The 15857-nt window shown below is 45.4% G+C and overlaps 1 protein-coding gene across 12 annotated transcripts in view; it reads right to left on the bottom strand.

The window, feature by feature from the left end:
- FHIT (fragile histidine triad) overlaps positions 1–15857 on the bottom strand; it is a 763307-nt gene that overhangs the window by 148799 nt on the left and 598651 nt on the right. For all 12 annotated transcript variants that reach the window (XM_025198990.1, XM_014517979.2, XM_014517977.2 and 9 more), the window contains 2 exons: positions 4079–4224; positions 2801–2830 (listed from right to left, as the gene is read on the bottom strand). In XM_025198990.1, the coding sequence (XP_025054775.1) occupies positions 2801–2830; positions 4079–4224 (176 nt within the window). The remainder of the gene's footprint in view (positions 1–2800; positions 2831–4078; positions 4225–15857) is intronic.

The raw sequence follows: 15857 nt of genomic DNA, 5'->3' as shown, positions 1-15857 counted from the left end.
GCTCCATGATCTTTCCAGGGACTGAGGTGAGGCTGACTGGGCTCGAGATCCTCCTCCTTCCCCTTCTTCAAGATGGGCGCTGTATTTGCCCGCTTGCAATCATCCTGCACCTCTCCTGATTGCCAGGAGCTTGCAGAGAGAAAGGTCAGCAGCTCGGATATTACATCAGCCAACTCCCTCGGCACCCTCAGGTGCATCCTGTTCGGCCCCAAGGACTTATGCACATCTGGCTTCTCTAAATAGTCCCTAACTTGTTCTTTCACCGCTGAGGGCTGCTCCCCTCCTCCCTGAGCTGTGCTACCCGGTGCGGTAGTCTGGGAGCTGCCCGCGCCGGTGAAGGCTGAGGTAGAAAAGGCATCGAGCACTTCAGCCTTTTCAGCATCCTGTCACTGGGCTGCCTCCCCTGCACGTTCCCCGATCCTCCTCTTCCGCATAAACAGCACGTGCACAGAAATGCACAACCCCTTCGGTTTAAGATTTAAAAAGCCATTCATGTCTCATGTAGGTTGCTTCAGGCTTTGTGAACCTCAACAGACAGAGGAACACCGTGATTAACTTACTCAGACCCACCTTACTGCTTCCTTTACTTTAAAGAAGGTTCAGATCATAGTAATAATTTTGAGTTAGATTTTGAAAGCTCCTAATTCTCTGAACAGAATAATTGTCTGTGTTTGCAGAAGAGAAACATCTTGAAGTGATGACAATAGATTATAGCGTTGCCCAACGATGCAGAAAAGTAGAAAAATGCAAACTCCTAACCTCTGATTTATGAAAACACGCTCTCTATCGCGGACTGCCAGAGCTGAGCGCAGTAAGCACGGATCATTTTCTTCTCATTACACTGGTAAAAAGGGTAGTCTGGGACCTCGGAGAAGCCCTGAATGCCTTTACAATTCATGGACTAGACCCATTTATGGCCTTTGGCCCTTGCACAAATAAAAAGCTACAAATAATATCTACCTGCTTTGCTAAGGATTAAACATGTGCTTTTTATTATCCACAAATTGAGAAGGCCGTCATATTTTTTCATCTCTAATTTCTCTCATTAGCACAAACGACCACTTCCTAAAAATAGCAGCTACCTGGAATCCTCTCTCTTGGCGGGGATCATGTGTTCTTGGCAACAGAAAGAAACCATAAAAATCACAAAGTCATAGAGTTGCAGGGCTGGGCATGGGACCTCCGGAAGTCACATCTAGTCCGACCCCCAGGATCATCCCTATCCCAACCCAAACCCATTGTCTAACCTCTTAGCAGAACTATACAGACAACCCTGACACTGCACAAGACATCGCAGCTGAACCTGCCCCGGGGCAGCCGGGGGATCGCGGTCCCCAGTGTCCTGCTGCTGTAAAGGTTGCTAATATATACTCGTGCAATACCAAGTAGAGGGCCGTGTCCCCGCCACAGCAAAAATACCAATCTGGCCACGGGGAAAAATTCCTTCCGGGCCCCAAATACAGCGCCAGTCTGACCCTGAGCAGCGGGGCGAGACCCTCCGGCCAGCAACCTCCAGGTTTAAGTCCTGGCCGAAACATTAGCACAGCCAGGTCAAAATCCCCAACCACGGCTGCAGGCAACACCCACCGAGTCCAAGGAAGGCACAAACCCCCCTGACACGTGCAGCAGTGGCATGGAGGGGGGAATATCCCCTCTCCGCCCCATGCAGCAACTAGCAAACATAATACGAGCTGCCTGCTACAACATCTTGGATTTAATAACAAAACCCTTGGGGGGGGAAAAATGGCATTTAAACCCATTTTCACTCATGGTTGTCCTGTGCCCGGTGCCAGCCTGTAGTCTACCACAAGCAGCTGCGGAAAGTGCTTCATTGCTGCACCGTAGGCAATTGTGTTTCAGTACTACACAGCCCTGGGCTTCTCAAAGACATGGGCTTCTCTCCATCTCTCCTCCCCGCACAACTCTGCTAGAGGCTTACAGCAATCGCTGGGAGCCCATGAGAAGGGAGGTCAGTACAGCAAACTGAAGGGAAGTGAAATGTTTCTTTGTGCCATCATGTGGTTGTTAGAGCTCCCTTAATCAACCCAAGCAGCTTCTCCGAGGCATCTAATCTGATTTTGCAAAGTGCTAAAGCATAACCATATTTTGACTTCCCTTTGATTCCCAGTATAATAAATAGCCTTTATCTAATGCTCAGGCATATAATCTAACTACACAGGCATTTCTATGATGGGGGAGTGAAACATGGCTGCAGAACCATCTTGGACTTTATCTATTTTATTACTCGAGTGGAGCATATCATATTAAATCATTTTTTTGCACTAGTTTGCTTAAGATCTGTTTTGAAGCTTCATTGGCTCCATTAGATTTGAACTTTGGTAACGAGGATGTGACGAGAATGTGGAGGAAGAAGGGATGGATTAGACGGGCGTTTGTCCAACGTGGTGCAGTTCAATTCTTCCTGTAATCAGCGACAACTCAATGGGTCATAAAAAAGCAAGGCTACAAGATTATGGAGGGAAAGGCAATATTTTTACCATAAAAACAACAATTTTGAGAAAATGGCTTTTTTTGTTAGCTGTCTATACATGTGAAATGAAGTAGAGCCAGCTACCATCTCAGACTCTTTTTTAAGAAGAGAAGAAATGATATTTTCACGACTGAAAACTTTGGCTGGAATAGAAGGGAAATGTAAACACTGTCCCATGCCATTTAGATAAAATTATTTACAACCATTGCAGGCCCGGGGTCCCTGCGCTCAAGGATAAAATAACGATACAGAAATGTTCATCTCATAATCATCTCTTATTCATTTGTACCCTGCATAATAAGCACTCACCTTCACCGTCTGTCCAGCTTCGGGGCCATCCTGTAAGCAAAAAAAACCAAGACTCGGATGAGAGGCGCTAACAAGGATCTCGTGGGGATTCAGAAATATTACCGATTAATAATTTAAATCCAATTTCATTGTGTGTTAATTTATAGGATTCTCCTGAGTACCATCAGCACAAAGCTTTTGGGACCAGACGCTTTTCCTTTTCAGGCCATGATAAAGTGAGAAATTATATGTTAAGAGGAAGCAAATACTGGCACAGTTGTTATTTTTCATGCTCTCAGATCACAGTTTTTAATTGCCAGCAATAAGGTTTCTGTTATGTGTTGATGTAAAATACAGACTAAGTGCTGCTTTAAATCAAAGCCTGTTTATTTAAAGACTTGTTACGTTAAAAAAGGGTTTGACCTCCAGACTTGATTTACACATGGGACTTTGTGAGGTTATACGGAAGAAGAAGTTCATCTACTCCAGTGCCCTGCCTCGGGAGATGCATCTGAGTCAGGCAATAAAATTGCATGATGCTGTGCTAGGCCGTGCGCGGAGAGACTCCCTTCCTGGTCCCTACAGGCAGCGAGCTACTCGCGCGTTGTGACGACCTTCGTTACGAGCCCGACCCTGCCCAATCTGGGCGGCACTTACCGGGAGCCACTGAAAACCGACATGGCAGTAGGTACCGTACCTGATGGAGTTGGCAGAATTAGGGGTGCAGACACGTGACACTTCCCCCCGGTGCAAACGCACCATGTGCACTGCAGCCTTGCATTGGTGCGTGACGCTCCCCTCCTGAGCAAAGCTGTCCCTTGTGTAGCAGGAGCACCACCACACCAATGTCATTTATATCAGTGCATGGGCAGTATGCGTCTGTAGCTTTTTTGCTGCGGGGCAGCCATATGCTCAATGCAAACAGGCAATTCCCACCGCCCCCCCTACAACAGTGCCTGCTGCAGGCCGCTCTCTCTAGCGGCGAGTTGTCCGGCCGCTCCAGATACCACTGTATAAGTTTTACAGGAGTACAAACTGGTAATGGATCTGGGTCCCATTCCTTTTCCAGGCTTTTCTTGGAGCCAGGACACAGCGCTCGACTCCATTTCTCACAGCGGGGGATTGGCAAGCTGCTGTACGCTGCAAAAAATAGCACCGCGCTCCCTTTTTTTTTGCTCTACTTTGACCAACCCTTAAAGTCTGAAGCTCCATAACCCAGCGACACAAGGACAAAGGCTGAAAGCTTGACAAAATACTAAAAGGAAACAGGACGGCTTTTTAGCGAGGTACTCGACAAACCTGAATTGAAATGGTGAGCGAGGTGCCACAGAAGTGTTTCTCCACCACGTTCCCGACCATTTGGGTCGCACGAAATAAATCAGCCACTTCGTCAGGACGCAGGTCGCAGAAACGCTCCGCTGGTCGGAGAGGGCAGACAAGGACATCTGAGGTTGTTTCGGTTAAGGCATAAATGCAAACCAGGGCGTGCAAAATGACTCTGTATTCATACCGTTCACTGGAGCAATGAGGTGTCTATCTTCCTGGAGAGCACATCCCTTTCCCCTTCATATTCTTCTTGATGCCGGGGTCATGCCAAGACCAGCAGCTGAGGGAGGAAGGGTTTCATAGTGAAAACAGAGATCATTTTAGGATTTCTTCAGAAACTGTCCCCACTTCCTTAAGCACTTGTTGTAGGTCCAAATTTTCTCACCTAAATTAACATGTAGGTGCCTTAAGAGAAGTGTCTTGATGCTGCAACTTAACAACACTGAAAAATCACTTGCCTACATTTCCTAGCGCTATAGGCAGACAGAGGCCAAGATTTTCAAAAGCCGGTAGTGACTTTGGGTGTCCATCCCCAGACAGCTTGGAGGGCCTGATTGTGCAAAGGTGAGTGTGTGGCATCCCAATTGGGTAGTCACCTTTGAACATCTTGGTCTCATATTCCTAGCTTTAGGACATCCAAGTTGAAAGCCTGGGTCTGCATGAAGAATATCAGGGTCATTACTTTAGTAACTCAGCAATTGCAGATCACTAGGAATGCTCATCTATTATTAACACGATGTACTTTTATAAGCTTAGTTAGTTAATTAGAGCTGTTTCTTGTGAAGCCCCAGGTTCACTGACACATTTTTACTTATTCTGCCTCTGGCAACAACACTTCTTGAGTCACTGAAGAGTAGCCAGGAAGTAAACAATGAAAATGTACCGAGACCGTTCGCAAAGGGTTTGCTTAAAGCACAACTGCACCATCTATCCTGCCAATAAAGAGAAACCAGGCAGTTGTATCATTCCTAACGAAGGACCCGATTGTGTAACCGCGTGCTGCACACACAGCCGACGGTCACTTCTGACACGTTTGGGGGTGGTCAAGGTAGCCAGCTCTGGAAGCTGGATCTGGATGCCCGTGCTGCAGGAGAGCCCCTCCGGGCACCTCCAGGGACTTCCTCCCCTGGGATTCAACAGCACCTTTGATTGCATGTGAATTTGGATGACCAAATGGTATGGAAAGTGAATGACTTGTTACTTTTTTAATACTAAAATGAGAGCTTTACCAACACTTTAAAGAAATTCAAGCTCCATGTCAGTGTAATACAGAAGCACAGGTATGCTCGCAGCACCTATAGGCTTGCAAGTATTCAGGAAAAGTAACCAGGCGCTGCTCTGAAGCTAAGAGGTTCAGACAAAAGTTGAAGTGGTATCAGGAGGATTTTCAAGGCGCCCAGGGAGAGATTGGAAATGACAAATCAATACATTGAGGGGACAGTTTATTTGCCTAAACAGAGACAGGATGCGTTCCCAAGCGTAGCAAAGGAAGCAGATTTGCAAATCTGACGTGAAATAACCTGAGGTCTCCGGGGGTGAAGTCATCGAGGCCATGTCCCGATCGCTTTTCAGAACCGAAATCGCGACAGACAATATTGCAATGGGGCCAGACCTTTCCGGGGAGACCCGTATCTACCAGTTTCCATTGCTCTCAAGAGACTCAGGGTGCTAAACAGCTTTGAAGACGCAGCCTCCACTGTTCAACAGAGCACAGTAAGTCTCTGTGCTGTCCCCATGAGTTCTCCCTAATTTATTGAAATGAAACATTTTTGGGAACAAAAAAAATCAAAACAAACCGTACAAACATATTGGTATTTATTTTGCTAATGAAACCACCAAAGAGATGAATATATGTCGTGGTTTGGAGGGCTTCTGGTTCTAGGAGGCTATGCCCCTGCCCGAGCCTAAAGTACCTAAAGGGCATAATAAAGCTCCAGTAATTTATTTGCCCGTCTTCCCCGAATGCTGTACAAAGCACCTTCATAAAGGATGCTGCTGGTTGAACTTGGGGCCCCAGGGAAGAGCTGGAAACTTGCTGTGCAGACCTGATTTCCATACCAGGAATAAAGGAACAGAAAAAACTAATTAATTTTACTTGTGAAAAGGAAATTCATGTCAACAGTGAAACAGGAAAAGGGACATTTGTTTAATCTGAGTTCATTTTTCAAAAGGAAAAAAGGGAAGCCGTTACCCTCAGGGCATCTGATACTTAAGTAGATAATTATCCTTCTTCTGCAGCACTGCTTTATTATCATGGGTCAACGAACCGTTTATAAATGAAGAATTTCCCTTCACTCACCTCTAGCAAAACTGCCGCTTACATTAAGCAAGTTTCCTTTTTTCTTTGAGAGTTTGTTTCCAGTTTCTCTCTTTCCGAACCGCGCCGGCTCCCCAGCCAGCTCGTGGCAAAGACCTCGCGCATAAACGACGGCCCGAATGGTCGGGTCTGCAGCCGCGCGGTAACGTGGGACCACTTGCTACTGTCCTGGCTCGATATTATCATGCAAAGCACAAGGCAAGCCGTGATGGATCACGGGACAAACACTTGCCTTTTGTTCCTGGCTCCGTCTCTAACTTAGTCTTTAAATCGGGGCTGAGAACTGCCCACCTCTCCCACCCTCTCTCTGGCCTGTCTCTTTTAATGGACTTTGCTGTTTGAAACGGGGAGCGTTTTTACGATGCATTTTCTCACAGAGGCCTCGGTCTCCGTTGAGGCCTTTCCAACATCCTACTGAGGAACACCCCCTTCCCATTGAGTTACTGAGACCTGCTTATAGCTCAAGCTCCATTTGAACCGCATTTTTCTCTGTGAATATGATAAATAATTCAAAGGTGCAATCACAAACTGGAGCATCTTCCCTGAACTTTCCATTATTTCAAAAATAATTCAGTGATAACTACAAAGAATAATGATGGAAATTCTGAATCAGAGCTAAATTAACATGAGAATTGCAATTAGGACAAGATTCAAGTTATATTTAACTAAGAATGCATAAAAAGGCAAAGGCAGAAATTAATTCATGCCTCCATTGTGGCCATTAAAAATACAGTGCAACTTTGCACAAGAATAGGAGACCTAAAAACAATGCCCCGGTCACATTTTAATCTGGATAAATAATCTACGTATCTCATATTTTCCCCTGGAGTTTAAAAATAGATAAAGTATTCATCACTTCCTGTCACAACCCATTGCAAAGCATTTCTGTGAACTGGAGAAAAGCTGCCCGAGGCGGTTTCGTTTCAGCAACGGGAGAAGCGACTCCATGTCTCCTCTCCAGAGGGTGCGCGATGGTCACCGGGACCTTTCTGGAAGGAAAGTGCTCGCTCAGTCCACTTTGTCATTCATCTATCACGATTTTCAAACGCGTTCCCCCATTGATTAGGGAGTAGAAATACTTGTAAACCCCCAGGAACGAGTCAGGAATCACTCTAGGAAAGACTGCGGGTTTATTTAAAATTCGCTACCTAAGGCAACTTCACATGAAAGGGGAGAGTACGTGGCACCTCTCTGATATCCAGAACACGCCGTCTCCATTTTGGAAATCATCACTTTACTGTCGATGCATTCGAATGTGTTCAGGCTTCCTTATTTTAACCACCAGAATCCATGATTTCACCATGTTTTCATTCATTCGCAATTGCCGCTGAATGGGGAAGCTTGTAAGCTTTGATATGCACAGCTGCATCTTTCCTTCAAGTTCATCTGTCAGTCCACACCATTAAAGTAGAATACATGCAATCTAATAAGCTGACTTTGTTCAACGGCGTAAGAGACCTTGTTACACCTCATTATAACTCAAATTTGTATGGTCCTATAAATAAAGCTTGCAAAGGTCTCCGAGAGGTCATGTCTTTTATCTTACACACACACAGGCGCACGTTTTCTGCCTGCATTGCTTTTTTTTTTTATATAAACTGGGAATTTTTAGACTTTCCAAAAACTACCAGTCAACGCCACTTTGTTATTCCAGACACGCACGGAGAGGGAAGACGGCAGCATAACGCAGCCCTGAACAGGGTCCAGTATTTACACACATCTAACCCACCTGAAGAGCGCTTCCTTCAAAGCGGACCTTGGAAGATGGCACGCTCGGCTCCTCCAAATGTGGATAACTTGCGTGATCCTGGCCAAGTCACTGATGTCTCAAGAGCTCCTCTGTAATTCAGGATGAATAACCTTGTTTCTCCCTCCATTCATCTGTTTAGTTCTTCTGCTTTTTCTCCTTCTCCTTTTCTTTCTTCTCCTTCTGTCTGGAGCAAGGACTGGCTCTGAACACGTGCATTCGTGGGATCCATCACGAAGGGACTCCCCCGCTGGTTGGAGCTTCTCGGCTTCACTGCGATGCCGATAACTTCTTTTGTACGGCAAAAACGGCGTCTTTATCTTCACGCGCTTCGGCGGTTTTGTCGATTCGGGAGCTCTTGGCCATCAGAGACATTACCAGGGATCACTATATGGAAGTGGCTCTCATCCATCCCCACATCAATGGTGAGTGCTAGTGAGAGTCGATACTATTTTTGCCACGCGCGAGTGTAAATCCCCAAATCTCAACATCTTCCAACAGGCATCGCGTGGTGATTTCCTGCTTCTTCTACAGCAGGAAACAGGCACTGGAGATTTTCCTGTGCTCCAGACTAACACAACACTTCCACGGTGCACGTTTTCACACCATAAATGCGTGTGCAATTTGTGGCTGGAATTCAGAGCCGTGGTAGTTGGCTTGATTTGAAATCAGCCCTTCAAACTTGAAGTATGAAAACTGCGTATCTAAGGCCTAAATCCAAATCCCAGCGAAGTCGATGGAAAGAAGAGGTGTAATTAGGAAGCTCTGCACCCTGGGAGAGAGGGAGGGGAGTGGGGGTGCCTGCTCCAGCAGCAACACAAATTGCCTGAACCCAGCAGCTGGTGCCGTGGCACGGGCTCCCGCTGCGAGCTGGCACCCGACTCACGCCGTCTTCGTTACGCGACTGATGGGAGGCTTCCTCTCTGCGGGCTTTGGATGAGGCCCTTCATTTGACCTTGAGATCAGCACAATTAAGTGACCAGCTGGACATCTAACATGCCAACACGGGAGGCAAACGTGCACGTGTATATATACATGTGTGCATATGCCCATCTTTAATTCTTATGAGAATATGTCTCAAAAGAAAGCAAAGATCTGACAATCCCATTTAGCAGACAAACTTTATAACCGAAGGGAGCTTTTTCTTTGTTTCAACCAATGTATTTGCTGCACACACAAACATGCCCTGCATTTTGGCGTTTGCTTTGTATTTTATCCTCTGCTTCAAACAAAGCAAAGCAAAGCAAAGCTTTCTGGAGACAAATGCACTACAGGTAGTGACATCCTGACAGCAAGAGAGTCTCCTTGTCTGAGGGACCAGCACACTAAACACCTCTTTAGTACTACAAACCACTTGATGTTTAAAAAAACCCAAAACAAGGGGAAAAAAAAACACAACCAAGAGAGGTAGAGGAAATAAAAGTCATTGGTCTTTCTTAAACAAAGTGAAAGGTTAATTGCCTCTTTATGACACACTAAAACCTCTTGTGTCTGGCTGATATTGTCTCTACTGCTGTTGTCCTAGCAGTGGCTGCAAAAAGTTTCAATCTAGTGGAGCTGTTCGTTTTCAAAGCAGTGACCAGGGACCTACATGAAAAAAATGCTTTCCCTTGTCGTGAGGACAAAAACTGAGATATCAAAAAAAAAAAGTTCACGATCAAATGAGAGCTCAAAATGACAAAATATGTGGATCAGAAAACTGAGAAGCTGTTAAGAAAGGGCAGAAATGTTTTATTCTGAGAGCACTGAAACCTTTTTCCAGTTGTCCCCCCTCAGTTCTTCAAGCTTTACTCCATGTCAAATTTGGAAACGAAACATCTTTTCAACTTGAAAAATTGCCCCCTCCATTAATTTTTCAAGTCGGGAGATTCATCAAAATGCTTTTGTGAATAATTATGATTCTGAACTAATCAATCTTCAGCAAAACCCTTTTCATCCAAAAAAAAAATTTTTTTAAATTCCACCCGGCTTTAACAGCAGAGACCGAATGCCGACCTCCTTTCATTTCTTTCATGAGCCTTTGTTAACATCGTACAAGAGAGTGTTTGCTAATTTGCACTTCAGCTCTGATTATCTCTTATGGCTAAATGTATACCATCCATTTAGCAAATGACTCTCAGCAAGAACTCTCTTGTCTTTGAGATTAAGGCCTTGCTCATTTTAGGCCCTGTAAGTCCGTATTGTTGTATGAATAGCAGGATTAATACTTCATTTCACTCATGCAGGCTGCACAACCCGCTACGGTGCTAACCCTGAGTAGCACTGCACTATATTTCGAGTGGGAGGAAATACATGAGAAAGGTATGGGGACGACTTTGTCCCCCGTATTGCTCCGTTTGCACCCCCGGGGCCAAAAGGAGGTCGATTTGCACGGTGGCTGCAGCTCGGAGGCTAGAAGTCCCAGTTTGGCGATGAAGTAGTGAGACTATTTCAGCATGTCTGTGCGCTGAGATACAGGCGGGGTCGAGGGAAAAGAGCTCTTCTTTGTCTCAAGTTTTGCCCTGCCTGGTTTTGGGCCACGTGATGGAGAACCCAACCAGGCTTTCAAGCACCCCCTATCTCTGAGCCTGCATTGGAGGGCTTTGGCTGGCATTGCCAAACATCAGAGCTTTATCCAAATGGAAGGAGCCCCAGAGGCAGAGGTGAGCAGGGAGGGTGCAGGACTAACAACGTGATTCTTCACAAGGCAGCCGCGGGCCGTTTTCCTTTCCTGTCCCCATCGTTAAACGTTTGGAGACGCCCATCTCTATCTGAACTAAAGCGTCTTGGTCCCAAAGAGCCTGCACATCATAGCGTGAAGGCTAAAGCAGAAAAATAAAACATGGCCTGTTAAAGAATGAATCACAGACCTCTTAACAACGGAGAGAATTCACCTCCCTCTGCACCGGGCTGGCACAGCGCTGGTGCGTCACTTCAGCTCCACTTAACCCATCAAATTAGGTCATAAGTGGGACTTAAGTGGTGTGCAGGCCTCGTGTTGGCCCTCTGCACAGGGGTGAGCTCCCTTCAATAAGGACAGAGCGCCAGGCTTTCAGGAGCAGATTTCTAGAGACCGCTGGGCAGAAGAGTGAACATCTCGGCAGGAATGCAAAGCTCCAGACAAGCAGTCTCTGGAAGGGATATACTTGCATGCCTGGGTTTCAGCGCACATCAGGAAACTGGTGGTAGGTTATTTAGAAAGCAATAATCTTTTTAGAGCTTGCTAATTTTGAGGGAAATATCTCTGAGAACTGTAAAGATGATATTATGGAGAACCAATGGAAATGACTCATAATAAAACCTGAAAGATTGCTTCAGATTATTCAGGCACACACAATGCACATTTCTAATCTGTTCTGCCACTTCTTGGGATTCATAAAAAAAATCATTAAGATAAATCAAATTATCTAAACATCGTCGATCTTGATAAGGGGGCTTGGTGCATGTTCACATGAATGCAGAGAACCAGATTTAAGCAGCAAAACCGAGACGTAGCCGTTTCAGCGCAACAAAAGGAAATCAATATAAATCTCTGACAGAGATCTGGGTGTACTATGATGATAAGAACAATGCTTCAGACCTAAATTGTGGCTTTTTACAGCTTCTGTCCAATCTATTATTTACTATAGGAGATCTTCTAATGCCACTGAAGCCACTTAAAATAATTCTTAACGCCACTCAAAAAAATGCAATACCTCCAAGAAATGGACAATGAATATGTGTATAAGAAAACCCCATTTCTTTGATTTAAATGCGGAAGTTGTATGAAGTCTGAATTGCAGTAGGCAGCATCTATCAAAGTAACCCATTACACACAGTGCAGCGACTGGAAATGGAAATACGCAGTGAGGAAATGCTGGGTGCTGAACCATTACCATGCATTCCTTCATTTGATAGATACCTAAAGTGACTGGCCTGGGTTGCATCTACCAGGTCTCCGGCAACTAGGTTACACCAACCTTGGTCGGTGTGACTGCTATTTTACACCCCTGGAACAGCCCCGTCGTGGCAGCCATGAGAAAGGGAGGATTTGCAGACTGCCGCCGCAGGCATAGCTCCAGGACACCTTGTGCCTCAATGCACCATGTCTGCTCACAGCCCTGCACTTTGTTTCCGTACGTTAGAAATTGTTGCAGACTTATCCTGCTCGTTTACCAGTTGGACAACAAATATGACAAATATATTTTTAACAATTATATTGGTCCTTTCATTCTGGGAGGATCCAAAACTATATCTATGGCTACTTGTCTAATGCACAGGATGCGTTATAGGGTCATGTGCATACATCCACATCCATTTACAGCACCAGTGAGACACGACCACTACTGAGGGCAGAGTGGAAACCAGCTGGTATTTGGGACACAAGACTGGGGATGGAAATTTTGACCAAGAGCCGTGAAGGGTGCCACAGGATCTTACATATCCACTCAGTACAGCCAAGACCTCTATTTTAATGTCTCATCCAAGCTACTGGCACCACAGGACTGAATTCAACTTATCAGACTTAATCCTGCTGGAATTTGAACATGTCTGTTCCAGAGACATTTCAGACCTAGGGCTTAGGCTCATAATCCAGTCCCACCATCTGAAAATACCAATAACTTGTGAGAAAATGCTTCAAAACACATTTTTAATTACAGTTTTGGACACCATTGTATAAAAAACTGGCTAAATCCATTGTGTTCGTACTATCTCCCAAGTTTCAGAAACTGTTAGGACCAAACAATTAATTACTAATGAATACGGCTATGGCAAACTTGCTTCCTGCGGATTTACTGAAAGCCATATTTCAGGCTTTTAAATTTATTGGATGCCAGGTTTCACTTAGTAGGAAGGGATCACGAAATGTCTTTCGAAAAAACATCCCTTATGCCAGCACTATACAGAAACCATCACCTAACCCAGCTGTGTGTGGACCTGAAGGGGGGTAACAAGATAACGTAGTTTGGGGGTATATTTGTGTGATCTGGATACCTAAGTCTGGAAGAATTGCCTGGGCTCTACTGAAGAAACAGGTGGCTCTCCAAGCACTGGGTTGAATTGCTTTGTTTTAATTGTAAAGGGTCATTTACTTCTTCCCACCCACTGTTTTCTCCTGGGAATTCAGGTTTTGATGCAAGGCTGGGCTGGGCCTGTGATTTTGTGGACCTCTAATGGTTCAGCTAGCTGTCCCGGTGGTGCTACTCAGCTACTCATGGGGTAGCTCCACCAAGAGGAGAACATCAAAGGGCTCTGCTGGGTGATGTGTAGGCAGCCAACATAAGTTACCACCCTTTGTGTGAAGTCCATTAAACTCACACTGAGCCAAAGCTGGACAGTTAACGGTGAGGACCGCTTTGCAGCCCAAATAAAGCCAGAGGAACGCAGTACAAGCTCAATGATGAGAAAATCATGGGAGAGCCTGAATAGGTTTGATTAAGCAAGATATCAGGTAATTAAGATAACTGATGGATAATGAAAGAGATGAATAACTGGGCGTTTTGGAAAACTGAGGCTTGGTAATTGAGTTGCTCTGCAGTAAGTCCATTCACTAGGGTGGTATTTTTAAAGGTGATTAATCGAGTAAGGTTTTTCCAGTGACCACTTTGCACCCGGCTCCCTGGAGTCTTTGAAAATCCAATTTCCAAAACAGTAGGGAATGGTCTAGCTCCTACTGAAGTCAACGGGGGAGTCTGTTTCCTCATCTGCAGCCTGAAGCTTTCAGGCCTTGGTTTCTTGTTGGTTTACACTCCGATTTTAGGGCGCAGTAAATTATTTCTGGAGGAGGCTTCAGGCATAGGATGGCCATGGGAAACTTGGGTTTATAGAGGTACTGCACAGGGCTGGAGGGAAGCACAGGAGTGAAGGCCATAAGGAAGAGAGACTGTCCTGCCCAAAGAACACTGGGTACACCCCCGTTTGAATAACTCCCCAAACCTCCCTACATAATGACCTCATACAAGGGTTAAAAAGTCCACTTCCAGGGCAAGCAAGCACTATATGAAGCCTTTACTCTGTATGGTTACATGCTGCTATTACAATTAGTGGATCAAACTACTTTCAGTATAATACCATGGGTTCTAGGTTTGGCTAGATGAAAAATGAAGGTTCGGGTAGGTACAAAAATGAAGTTTATTTCTTACATATGGGGACTTTTAACCATCTTTAACTTTCCCTGAGCCCGATGAAGGGTATGTGAGCCCAAAAGCTGTTAGAAAAAGATATTTTTTTGTCATTTCTCTGTTGGTCTAATAAAAGGTATCATCTCTGAACCAAGAGTTCTACATTTTTGCATCGGCCCTCCTTGCAAATAGCCAACAGCCAGGTGCCTCACTGTGTCGAGTAATACACCCATTAGCTGCTGCTTCTACAAATACTACTTCTTTTTTCCACGTTACGAGAAGCTTCTGCCAACCACAAGATTATCGCCACTTATCCGATTTAACGTGGCGGTACAGAGGCTCAGGCAGAAGCAAGGCTGCGGCTGTCCATGGTGCTGAGCCAATCAAGTAGGCGCCCCAATATGCACACGAGGTAGGCAACGGTCCTCAAAAAGTTAATATACTTGTCGGGTGCTGAAATGAGAAGGAAGCAAAATGTAATTTGGGGCTGATAGAGATCCTTGAGAATCGCGGGGGAAGTAGCAGTAGCTTATTCTGCAGCATGTGTACCTGGGGATTAAGATAACCACTCTGGCGACCCAGTGAATCAGCTTCCCCTCTCCGGCAACACCGGGAGACAGGCGAGGGAGTGGAAAGGCTGAGGAGCCTTCCCGGTGTTTAAGTGGAGTTCAAGACATGTGTTACACTGCCAAGAAAATGCATAATTTAAAGCCACTCTACTCTGGACACTGATTTTGACAAAATATTTCGCGCCTAATTTAGCACAAAAACCTTGATATTTAAGACAACGTTCAGGGAGTAACTGCCCATGTTACAGCAAAGGGCTCCCAGACAGGCACTTTCACTCACCTGCCAAAGGCATTGGGGAGCCGCACGAGAAGTCAGGAGTGTGCTTCTTCTCGCACAGTTTGCCATCACTTGTATTCCTCGCACTAATACAAAATAAAACTTGAACACGGATGCTAAAATGATGTTAAAGCTATGTTCAAGTCCAGGAAAGCACCGGGGGAGGTGAGAAGCAGCATTTAGGTCCCTTGTTCTGCTTTGAAATTGGATGTTCAGTCCAGGGGGTTTGGACGGCAGAGTCTTGATCCCCAACTGAGCTCTTCAGGCACAATTCGAACGCTATTATTAACTCTGAGCTCCCGTCATTGGGCCCAGACATTTCTCCATGTGAGCTACATAAATTCAAACACTTGTTGAGGACTCCAGTATTCAGGCACAAGAGAATGAAGCAGAGAGGGAATGACCTTATTTTTGTGCCTGTCATCTGAAATCATTACTTTAATGTGATTACCCGTTTTATTTCCTGTCTGTGGGTTTGGAATAAAGACGGCACGGAGACGATTTCAGACACAGTCGCAGGAACCGTTCTGGTGCTTCCACTGTCATCAGCACAGATCTGATCTGTAAATCAAGTTAGGCTTCTACAGGCTACCGAGGAGCCAATGTTTTCCATCATGTCATGATGTACCATTTCTGCGGGTTACCGAGGAAAAAAAACAAGCCGTGCTGGTTCCTTTACATAATAGGAAAGTCCCTAACGCACAGATTACTGGCTTATTAGACGATGCTGCATCGTGGTTCACTACGGCCTGAATCCAGGCG

The sequence above is a fragment of the Alligator sinensis genome, unplaced genomic scaffold, assembly GCF_000455745.1.
Source record: "Alligator sinensis unplaced genomic scaffold, ASM45574v1 scaffold469_1, whole genome shotgun sequence".
Lineage (NCBI taxonomy): Eukaryota > Metazoa > Chordata > Crocodylia > Alligatoridae > Alligator > Alligator sinensis.
This window is presented reverse-complemented; position numbering and strand designations above follow the sequence as displayed.